We start from the raw sequence: 12,631 nt of genomic DNA on the forward strand, positions 1-12,631 counted from the left end.
TTTTTTTATAGCACCTACTTAAGAAATGAAGGTTGTTTTTACAACCCTTTTTGTGGGTATTTTAAGGCACCTTCTTAAGAAATGCGCGTTTTTTGCAACCATTTTAACAATTAAGGTATCACTGGAATGCACCGCAACCCTTTTAAACAATGAAGGTATCACTTTGACACAATTGCAGATCGTAAAATTGCTTGTATTGTTTTTTTTAAGCCACCACAAGACACAGCAGGTAGAATTGAAATTACCATTTCATTCTTATTACCTCGTCTCGTAGACCATATATAACGCAACAGTTTTTGTAAATGCATTAAGTCGTTGTGAAGAACTCAAAGTGTGAAGTGCTAATTTCAGATAAAAAAATATTTCAAAAAAAAATAATAAGTGAAGTGACCATTCCAAATCAAAAAGTTTACAATGAATCCACCCCAAGATGAAGCAACTACATCAACAACTATCGAAAACCCAATGAGCCATATACCCAAGCATGATGTTACTGTTTTTGGTGTGTCTACTGATTTAACTGATCTTAATTTACCAACCCATCTGGATATCTTGAGATATTATTTTTACTTAAGCGAACGTGCTAAAACAGAACAAAAAAAGTTTTCCCATAAATCATTCACTATTCAAGTACAAGATAAGTTGATTGGAATTTGGGAAAAACTTGGTATGGAAATAATGCTGAAAAAAGTGTATTTAATAAATTGAATAAATTGCTTGACAAGTATCAAGAGCAAATCAAGAGAAGAAACAATACCCAACAATTTACAGAGTATGTAAAATCTCTGGAAACAATTTTTTACATTGGAACATGTAAATGCGATTTGAAGGCAGCTCCATGTGCATGCGGCTGGGTTCCCGAACGCCTCAAAGAGTTCATGCACGATCAACATAATCAGAGAAGACTAACAATGGATGCATTTGTGATGGAAACTGAAGAGCAAGGAGCAACGTCTATGTCATCAATGCCAACATACCAAGATCCCGATGATTCAACATACGCACCGCCACCGGTTCAAGAAGATATGGATAGAAGCACAATTTCACAATACACAGAGAGATACGATTGTTTTAACTTTGCCTTGGTCTGTGACAGATTTGGTGTGCCTGACAGAGTAGCATCAGCATTGGGAACCGCTCTTTTGCAAGATTTTAAAATTAAAGATAAGCATGGGAAACCTCTCATCATGGATAAATCGAAAGTTCGCAGAGAAAAAGAGAAATGCAGACAAGAAGTGCTTCGCAAACGGTTAGATGATACCAATTTGTTAGCGTTTTCATTCGATGGCAGAAAAGATGATACTTTAACGATAGATAAAATTGATGAGAAGTATCATACTAGGATGGTAAAAGAACCTCATCTTGTTATTTTGAGAGAACCCAATTCTGAATTGATTGGTTACGTAAGACTGAAACATGAAACCGCTGAATACAAAACAACCAAATTAAATGGTTTTTTCAACGATAAAAATATATCACTGGATGCATTAATTGGAATATGCACTGACGGTGAGCCAACAAACACTGGCCCACACGGTGGAATTATACGACGATTCGAATTGCTGTTAAAAAGACCATTGCATTGTGTTTAAGCGACTTATGCATTTCCCGCATAAACAAAGAACAGCGAACACATACACGCACTTGTATATTGCACTCCCGCCCAAAACCAAGTGCAGCGAATAAACACACGCACTTGTGCTTAAAAATAATTCGTTCGTTCTTCATTGGGTATGCATTTTTTAATGCACTTCTCAACTGCCGCAGAACAAAACCTACTAAAGTAGTTAATTGCTGGCACTCCAAATCATGCTCAACAATCCCGCTTGATGCATCACCACTCCTCCGGAGTTGTTTCAAACAGCAAAAGCCAAAGCGCTACAAGCTGTAGGGGCTCTGAATGACTTTTAGCATACAGAGGTGGTACAAGAGTTACCATTGGCCACAGCGCCTACCCAATTTTTGAACTTAAATAAATAACCGGTGCTCAACACTCCCGCTTGACGCACACCCCCAAAAACTCTTACAGAGTTTAAGCGGCAACGCCACAGCGCTACAAGCCGTAGGGACTTTGCATGACTTACAACCATGCAGAGGTGGTAACTGATGGTTATCATTGGCCCCGACGCCTACCCAAAACATTTTTGCTTTAATACATTTTTATGCAAATACATTCATCCTGGTCCTGCCCTCTCACTGAGTTATTCACATTGGTTCGTTTGCCTTCTACACTTCAACGAACTTCCGTTTCGGCATTTGTTGAAGCTTTGGATAAATCAACCAGCACTGGACCAAGATCGGCAACCGGAAAACTGAGCCGTCAAATCGAAACTTGTGAAACTCTTCCGGTAAGTTATTGCTATCACTCATTTATTATAATTGTCAACCATTTTTAATTATTTTATTATTATATATTTTCAGGTGATTGACGGCTTCCAGAAAATTGAGTTGCAAAATATGCCCCCTGCTCCAGAAAAAATTGAATTTTCCACCGATTCGAAGTACTTTTACGACATGGCCCATGCAATTTCCAGCGGCGTGGTTCCGGTGGATCTGGCTAACATCAAACCAGGGAAAATTGTACATTCTCGGTGGCTCACCAAGGCCGCGATTATATGTGACAACGGAAAATCCAGATGCAAATTTAAGAATTCTGGTTGAATTTATAATTAAATGTTATGTGCCAATGTACTTCAATATCAAGTATTACAGCTCTGTCGTGTACGGCAGTGCATTATTTTTCAAGTTCATTGGTTGGTCACGATTTCTAGAAGCTCGTTTACGCAAAATTGTCAATCAAGTAATTAAAGATAATTCATATTATGCGCATTCGGAAAATATCTTGTTATCAATGTTGTTTGATGATAGCAAAGAAAAGCGCGACTGTGCCATCAAGAAAATTCTACGCTATCGAACCGATGTTGACGAGCCCATGGAACTTAGAGTTTATAAAAAACCAGATATAAACTTTAATTGCACAAGTTATACGGAAATGATCAATTTGAATGATATAAATATCGTATTTGAACCACCATTCACGCGAAGCATTCCGTACGATACATTGAAAGAATATTTAAATCAAGATGATCCACCGTTTAATGATCCAAAAATTCCATCACACATACAAGGAACGGAACGACATGTTCAATTGCTAGCTAGCGTTTCCAAACGGGTTATACCGGAAAATGTAGAGGCTGTTATGGCGACGACATTAGAGAGCCGTGCGAAATTGCCCAGACTTGAAAGTAAAAAAGACTTCAAACAATAATTTTTTTTAGTTTCTTTTCTATAACTCACTTAAATTAATTTTTTCATTTACATATGTTCTGACTAAATAAATTTCTTAAGAGAAAAGATAGATATTATTATAAATAAATAATAAATATTATTATAAATAAATAAATAAAAATAAATAAAAAACATAGCCATTATGTGAATTTTTCAGCTAAATGGCCAAAAATGGTGATTTTTTGAAATGATTGTATGGGGAACCCCCAGGGGAGTTCCAGGGGGTGTGCCACTGGCATGGGTGGATCGGCCGTCCAAAGTTAGTGGGGGTCGGTCATACATTTGGACTCGATTGGAGCACTCTAAATGGGTCAAAGTGGGATTTTTCAAAATTTGCCCCTACCCAAAAGGTCGACCCAAATTGGGGGACATCAGAATTCGTTTTAGAGGTATGGTTCCTTCGGCAAAGTTTCTTATTTTGATCCCTAGAATACGATTTTCACAGAGCAATGAGCGATTTTTAAATCGACCCGCCCTAATGCTCACTGTTCTCTAATAGATTAGGTGAAAAATGCAATATTTTCGCATTTAGCAAAATTAAAACACGTTTTTCGCTGTAAAGTGAACTGCTTTGGCAGTTTCAACTCGTTCTTCTTTTCGCTCTATTCGTTGTTTACTTGTGGTACACAAATGTCAACGCCCAGGACGGCGCAATCTTGTATTCTATCATTCTTGGAGTCCTGCATAATTCCAACGGACGAATAGCCATAGTTGCTTCAAAGAGGCCCAAAACAAACAAAGGAGTGCTAAGGCCTAAGCGGAGAAAAAAGGCCCATATTTGGTACAATTGTACCAAAGTGGCAACCGTGCCTGTGGCATTGAAATGACTCATGAGCTCAGATCTCTGCCGCCAGCAATTTCCGCCTCGCCCCACTCAGTGTTATACCCACATCCGTTTCTTTTTAGTCTGCAGGTGGCCTTTAAGGCTTCCCCACGTATGAAGACACAAAGTGACTGTAAATGCAGCAGTGGGTCAAGAGCACTATACACTACTCAAAAAAATTAAGAGAGGTTTTAAAAATAGGAAATTAAAGCTTAATAAAAAGCGTATTTGATCCATACGCCAGCCTAAATGAATAACATTTTTTCAACCCCGTAGACAAAAAAAAAACAAGATTAGCAAAAGTATTTTTTCGCGCTATCCGCAATCTTGACATTACATGAGAACCATAGCTCAAAAAATGTGTACTCAAGAAAAATTAGAAATTTGGAGCTTCAAAGGTTTTTTTTAAGTCTCAATACCACAATTTTTACCGAATTATGGCCTCTCAAAAATTTTTGTTCCTCCCTTAATTTTTTCGAGTAGTGCCTACATTGATAGGTAAAGCCATGCAACAATTTTTGCTCTCTTCTATCCATATACCAGATAAATTTTCGTGGACCCGACTTACAGCTCATAAACCCCCTTATTTTTATCACGTAATTTTTTTCGACAAAAAGTTAATTAAGTTTTTGATTCAAAAGATTTTAAAAATTTCCTTCTACACAACAAAAGAAATATTAGCTTTATATATGTATTGCATTTACAATATCTGATAACCATAATTGATCTTCTTTTAGCATAAAAAAAAAAGTGAAAAAAGGCTCTGCCTCCAAAACTTTACCAAATTGCTCACCCTCAAGACAAATTGAGAGTCCAACAATGTCTCGACGTTTACCACCAGATCCAGCTGAAACCATAGGTACTGCGATTGTTAAATACAACTACCAAGCACAACAACCGGACGAATTGTCGCTAAGTAAAGGAACCCGTATTCTTATATTGGAAAAGTCCAACGATGGCTGGTGGCGAGGTCAGAATGGTAATGCGGTCGGTTGGTTTCCAAGCAATTACACAACTGAAGATTGTGATAATGATGGTGAAATACATACGTATGCCATGGCTGAGAATGTGCTCGACGTTGTGGTAAATATTAACTATGCACATGATTGTTTAATTTCTGTTCATATGAGTTATATCTAAATTAACTTGTTTTTTACTTTAGGTTGCCCTTTATAGTTTTTCATCGAATAACGACCAAGAGCTTTCTTTTGAGAAGGGGGACCGGCTCGAAATAGTAGATCGTCCACCTTCTGATCCGGATTGGTATAAAGCAAGAAATAATCAAGGTCATGTCGGTTTAGTTCCACGCAACTATCTACAAGAGTTAAATGATTATCTGGCTAAACCGTTCCGAAACAATAGTGGTGGCAATGGTGGTGGAGGTGGTAGCAGTGGCGGTGACTCAATCGATCGGCGTAATGATGGCTTATCAGTGCAATCTTCACCTCCTATGGCTCCTTTGGAACGGCCAAACTTAGGTGGTAAATCCTGGTATTATGGCGCCATCACGCGCAGCCAATGTGACACAGTGTTGAACCAGCATGGACATGATGGTGATTTCCTTATACGAGATAGTGAGACTAATGTAAGTTACTGGCAGGGCTAAGCGAAGACTGCAAGCTTGGATAAAATCGTATTATTTCTTAGGTCTAAAGAATTTACAATTTTATTAAATATTGGCTTCTTATTTAGAAATTTAATTATTACTGGCCATTTTTTGGGGAACAGTACCACCTCTAACAGTCAAATGAACGATACTAGTAGGAACATCCTCTGCGTTAAATTGCGGTTAAACGTTGCAATAACATCTTTTTACGCATTTTGCTGTCAAATTAACATAACACAAAACATACTTTTTGGAAATCACTTTCCGAAAAAAAATTTGCAAAGTGTAACCGCAACTGAGAAAACACAAATGGCTTCCAAAATAATTTCAACTTGCTCGTGTTGTACTAGCAGTTTTAATTTTTGCTGCAAGTGGCGTCAAAACAATCGAGTATAGCCGTATTAAATACAAGTAATTTTTAAGCAAAAAGCAAAACCGACTTTAATGCTTATATACAAAATTTAAGATTATCGTTAATCTCTTCATGATCCATTGATCGGATTTAAACCAACCCAAACTCTTTAAATAAAAAAAAAGAATTTTAGAAATCGGTTAACGTGGTCCAAAGTTATGCCGTAACATACATAAAAAAATATTCCGACGAATTGATAACCTTCCTTCTTTTAGTGAAGTCGGTTAAAAATATCATAAATACAAGTAAGTAACTTACTTCTCTGAAATGAACTATTACATGCATTAGACTTTTTGGGATTGATTTGTGCGTATTTCAGCAATAGTGGAGATTCTGTCATATTTCGTCCTGTTAATCACATTACTATTACATCATGGTAATACTGATTCAGCTGTGATTTCCTTATTAATTTATTGTAAACGTACGGCGGAGAAAATGTAAATAGGGAAGAGACAATTTAGCAAGTTTCGACTATTCTTTGTTAAAAAAAATGTTTTTATTTTTTTACGAAAATATGACTTATTAGCGAAAAACGGAAATGGTCTCACCGCTAACCCAACCGAAACCAGTGTTGCGCTCTTCACTAGAAGGAGAAGGTTGGATGGTCTCATTCCCTCACACTTAATGGAGTTACAATTCAGACTTCTCCCGAAGTGAAGTATCTAAGAGTAATTCTGAATACAAAACTATCGTGGAAATCTCAAGGGGGCACAAGACCTACAAAGCATTGGCGACATTCTGGAAATGTAAACAGGACTTTGGCAAAACGTGGGGTTTGTCACCAAAGGGAATCCTCTGGATGTATACCTTTATGATCAGACCCATAATAAGCTATGCGTTAGTGGTATGGTGGACAGGACTCTCAATCCATAGCGTGGTAAATCTGCTTACTAAACATCAAAGACGATTGCCCTGTGCTGTATGGGAGCTTTCTCTACAACATCTGGCGCTAGCAGCTGTCACTTTGTGTCTTCATACGAGGGGAAGCCTTAAAGGATACCTGCAGACTAAAAAGAAACGGATGTTGGTATAACACTGAGTAGGGTGAGGCGGAAATTGCTGGCGGCAGAGATTTGAGCATTTTTGTCTTTTCAATGCCACCGTCTCCATTAAATTTGTTGAAGAGATTTTGTATTTTTCCATAATTTAAGTACGTTCTGGACATCGGTCACTTGGTCACCACTGTTGTTCTTACAGGAGCTCGCCCTGGTCTTGAAACCTTCCGTAAGTCGCCTAACCCTCTGCTAAAATTTTCGGGCGTTTTTCCTGTCAGCCAGCATCTCAAGCTCTTCATACTCACGTATTTCGGCTTCTCTCTTCTGATTGCGGCAAATACGTCTCGCTTCCTTCTTCGGATCCCTATAACGGTCCCACATGGCTCGCGTTGCAACTGATCGCTGCGTGGCCCTGTAGGCGGCATCTTTTTTCTCTGCAGCTTTTGACATTCCTCATCATACCAGTTGTTCTTTCGGGCTCGCTGAAATCCAACTACTTCTTCGGCGGCGGTACTTAATGAGCGGGAAATTGAGTTCGACTGCTCGCATATGTCAGTTTGTTGAAGAGTGCAGGTGTGAAGGCCGATTGGTGAATAAATTGGCGTCTGTTGTGATTGCAGCTTTTCGATGATAAGCTTTCCTTGCATTGCATATTTTTTGCTGCACAGAGGCGGGTTCGTATCTTGGCTGCAACAAGATGGTGGTCCGAGTCGATGTTTGGCCCTCGGAGTGTACGTACGTCTAAAACACTGGAAGCGTACCTGCCGTCTATCACAATATGATCGATTTGGTTTCTCGTTTTTCGATCTGGAAGAAAATAAGCATGAAAAAAGAAGTTTAAGCACTTAGATAAGCACTAAGACATTAGTAAATATGCTCGCAAATATGCTCGAAAAACAAACAAAAAATTTAAGTACAGTTAAATGTCTTGTTTTTAATCAGTTTATTTCAAGGATTGAAAAATTACAATGGGCAATCAAGTGTTGCTTGATATTCTTAAATAATAGAGAACTGCGCTGGCCGTTTTATTTATTTTTTCTATATTCGTTATTCTCCTATTTGAGATAACTTATTTTTACTTTCCTTTTATTAGCTCGGGATGTAACTATGTAACATTGATGCGACTAAAAGATGCAGCGTTTCTATTCTCAAGTTACATACCTGATGACACTACGAATGGCAATTATAATAGGGAGGTTTTAGTTTTTTAAACTATAATTTTGTTAATCTCTTTAATAACACCAATGCCTTCCCGTAGAGACAAATTTTGGTTTAAAATTTTTGTATCCAAGTAGAAATGCAATTGAAGTTAAGAGTTAATAAAAATCAAATATGTTCTTATGTTATTTGTAAATATTTCTTTAGTTCGACGAATAAAAAAAGCCCATAAATGTTCAAGAAAAATTTATTGAGCCAAATTTTCTTACACAGTACGGAGTTCTTAAGAGATTTGCTACGCGTTTTACTATGATTTTCTAAAATATTTTTTTGTAAAGAGCAAAAGGCCACCTTGTGTTCCACAGAAATATATGTCCGCTCCATTATTTCGTAAGGAAAAGGTGAGAAAACGGGCTGTAAAATATCAGATGTTAAAACTCCTTGAATACTACTCTATTTACACACACGAAATAAAAGCAATTTATTTCTTGACCATTTTTTTAAAAGGTCCATACTTAGCTTTATACATAGAAATAAGCAAAATAAGCATGGTCGTTAAAATTAAGCTTAGAAATCCAGAATATGCAAAATAAGCAATTCGAAGCAAAAGCTTAAAATTTTCGGCCCTGCTGATAAGATAATAATTTAAATATAAGAACGAGGAACGTCTGGCACTATTTATATGGGAGGTACGAGCAAATTGAGCGGGCTACGCCCATATATGGTCAAAAAATTTGTATTGGCGTATGCAGTGTTCTTGCAAAATTTCAACACGCTAAAATTTAAAAAAGGGCACAATGTGTGACACCTCAAAAACTTTAAATGCACTGAAATTCACTAATGCTTCCCCAAAAATCACAGTTTTTCACATTTTCCTTTTAACTCTTATTGTTTACAATTTAGCACAATTAAAAATGTTTCCAATTGAAAAATTGAATATTAAAAAAAATTGCTCTTCTGATATTTTCTTTTAACACCCTACTCGGCTTTGTTTACTTTTTGTACATAAATGTCATCGCCGACTGGCCGGCGGAATCTTGTATTCTATCATTCTTGCGCTCTAATTGCTTCACCAAAGTCGATATAATGCGACGTCGGCAAGGTCCAACTGTTCGAGTGGAAGAGTAATCTGGATGAATACTCAGTGCAGACGTTTCAACGCGATGTTAAACTCACTGAGTAACTCTGCATATTAGACCCCGTTCACATGACTGGCGCTTAACCCGCATTTTGATTTTAACACTTAAACGAATTTACTTGCGTTTAACTCGCGTTAGCATGTGAACACCTTGAGTAAAATGCAACGAAATACGCGTAGTTGTAAACGCGCGTTTAGTTCCCGTCATGTGAACAGGATCTTATTCTTCGCGCTGAAAAGACTAGCGGATATACTAAAGGCAGACTTCCCTGCCCTGTTATTGAAGAAAAGACACAAAGAAGAAAAAGAGTTGATTACAAAAGAAATATTAAGTAGGGATCCGACTTCAGATTGGTGCATTTTGACAGTTATAGGCTATGTTTATTTCGAAATTTTTTTATTGAGCTGAAATCATTCTCGAAAAGAATTTCTAGACATCAAACCAAACCAGATAGACGTTAACTTATGCCCCAAAAAATTAAGTTTAACTTATTTAGTTCATACGGTGTACCTTCATAGCCAAAAGTATCGATATCGTCGCTACCATGTCAAACTGTCAAACTATAGAGCCTGTCAGACGTGGCAATATTTCCGTCTTTTCCACGCAATTCGCTGTCAAATTGAGAAAGAGAAATTTTATTTCGATGTGTGAACTGCCAGAAAAATATTTCTGTCACTTTTCGGACATCAGATTTAGAAATAAAAGTTGTAAGGTGTGACTGCAACTGAAAGAGCGAAAATCGATTTCTGAAATATATTTCAACTTGCTCGTGCTGCACTATCAATTTTTATTTCTTCTGCACTGTGTGGCACTGATCGTGAATTTGTGTAAACTGATAAAAAATATTGTTGAATTAAATATCAAAAATGCTTGAAATATATTATTTTACGTAATATACTAAATCGTAAAATTATTGTTCACATGGAAAATATTACCTATATTTTGTGGTTTTGATTTTGCTTGTTTTTGGGTTTATGTTGTTTTGACTGAGTGCGGGATTGCGAGCATTGTTGGCGCTGGCTTAAATTACAGAGTGTCCACAAAGGATTGATAAATATATCTAATAAAGAATTCACCTATTTATAATTTCACCATGGAGTAATGATCGGGATCCGGGTAAAAAATTTGCCCGCAAATGCAACAACAACGATATTTGTTTTGCTTCACTCAAAATTGTGAACTTTGTGTAGTAGGGGTTGTTTGCACCGCGCTCCCAAAATTTTCTTACCCCAACACACCGGCGTGTATGCGAATCATCTACTTCTATTTTTTTTTTAATAATAATGGCAATGATCTATATATATAAATGTGAATGTCTGTTTGTTTATTACCTTATAGCTTCTGAACCGCGGCATGGAATCGCACGAAACTTTGCACACTTATTTGCTTTTAGCCCAGGAAGGTTTATAGGCATAGAGAAAAATGGGTAGTACTGGAAAAGAGGGCGTGGCGCCTCCTATACTAACTAAAATTTTCTTGTTGTATATCTTTTGAAATATTTGTGGTAGAGCATTGGGACTTGCTGTCGAGATAAATAAAATTAATTCCATACTCATGGGAAAAAATTGGCGGTATTGGAAAAGGGGGCGTGGCACCTCCCATAGGCGTGAATTATTTAATCAGCTCTAACTTCGGAACCGTAAGTCACATGAACTTGAAATGTGGTATGCAGACACATCTATGGTAGCTGCTTATAGTAAGGTATATATATAAATAAGACTGTAAAAGGGGCGGCAAATCCCAAGTCACATGACCCCTTTAATTCCTTCAGGCGTGGGGTGAAACCCGCGGGAAAAAGCCAGTTTTTTAATAAAATTGCTTTCTTCTTCAACAGCAGTACTCATTTTTCGTGTTTTCGCTCTTGATTTTACAAGAGAAATAGCAAACAAACGTCAACCTCACCGTCCATGGTTGCATTTTAGTATCGAGAAAGATTGCCAGAAACTCATTCGCTGTGCGAACATCCAAAAAGCGATTTCAGAAATTTTTCCTGCGATTCGCCATTCGGATATAAAAAACCTCTTTCGAAAGACACTTTACATGCACGTTGTGACTGCTCATGCAGCTGCTTTCTGAAATTTTTCAATTTGACAGCCTTTTCGAAATATGTTGCATACGAAATATATTGCCAACACGCTCTTACGAATGTGCAAAAATGCTTTTTCAATTACGATTTCTTGCGCTTGCCTTTAGAATAATACGCTCGTTGGCAAATCGTCAAATTTCTAGTCCTCATAGTAGCAGAGGATACTGGCTTTATCAAAGTGTCGAATCCCACACTTTTTCCTAAAGACAACGACATTTTTTACAACAGTTTTTTTGTTCTACTAAGAATACCCATTTTCACATTCGGTAGTTTGACATGGTAGCGACGATATGAGTAGGTATCGATACTTTAGATCCGACATTTTTTAGGTATCGGTACTTTCTTTCGATACTACTTCCAAGTAAAAGGATCGATACTTCCATGGTATCGTCTCATCCCTAGTAATACTTATTTGAATTATCAAATTACCTTAATGCAAGATGAATTTAGTTTTTAAAACAACTGGCAACCCGCCTGCATGTATTTAGTTTAGAAATTAAGTTTTTTTTTAATCTATTTGAAGTGATCACCATATGACAGTAATTCATTTAACCTATTGTATACACTAGAGGTTTACGCCGCCGAGTTTCCACGACTCGGCTTCCATCGCGTGATGATTAATGTACAAAATATTCATGTTGTACAGTGGTCGAAAAAATTATAGCCGCACCACATATTGACGAAGTATTAACAATAACTTTTTTGGTGTTATTTAATTTTTGTAATTTGTTTATAAAAACATGATTCATTCTTTAATAAAACCCGTATAAATCCATGTTTAAAATTTTGTACAATATTAAAAAAATAAACAAACTTTCTTAAAAGTTTCGAGGTTTTTAATTAGATTTCTTCGAAATATTTTGAGGATGCAGTTTTGAAGTCCATTGAATTCTAGTGAAATAAACAATTTATTTTTATATGGAATAAATCCGTAACATCTTCGACAAAAGACATTCTAAAATATCAAGCTATTTGGAACGTGTACTTTATTCTATTCAATGGACTACAAAACTGCATATCTACTCAAAATCTTTCTAAGAAATCTAATTAAAAACCTCAAAATTTGTGTTGAATTATTTTTTTTAATATTACACAAAATTTAAATTTCCCAGCAAACATTGAGG

General features: G+C 36.7%; 1 protein-coding gene across 1 annotated transcript in view; it reads left to right on the top strand.

Moving 5' to 3' along the window:
- LOC118749638 (cytoplasmic protein NCK1) overlaps nucleotides 1–12,631 on the top strand; it is a 155,388-nt gene that overhangs the window by 95,960 nt on the left and 46,797 nt on the right. The window contains exons 3-4 of the mRNA XM_036484438.1: nucleotides 4,849–5,194; nucleotides 5,274–5,696. Of these exons, the coding sequence (XP_036340331.1) occupies nucleotides 4,849–5,194; nucleotides 5,274–5,696 (769 nt within the window). The remainder of the gene's footprint in view (nucleotides 1–4,848; nucleotides 5,195–5,273; nucleotides 5,697–12,631) is intronic.

This window comes from Rhagoletis pomonella, unplaced genomic scaffold, assembly GCF_013731165.1.
Source record: "Rhagoletis pomonella isolate Grant_MI unplaced genomic scaffold, Rhpom_1.0 Rhpom_scaffold_00025, whole genome shotgun sequence".
Classification (NCBI taxonomy): Eukaryota; Metazoa; Arthropoda; class Insecta; order Diptera; family Tephritidae; genus Rhagoletis; species Rhagoletis pomonella.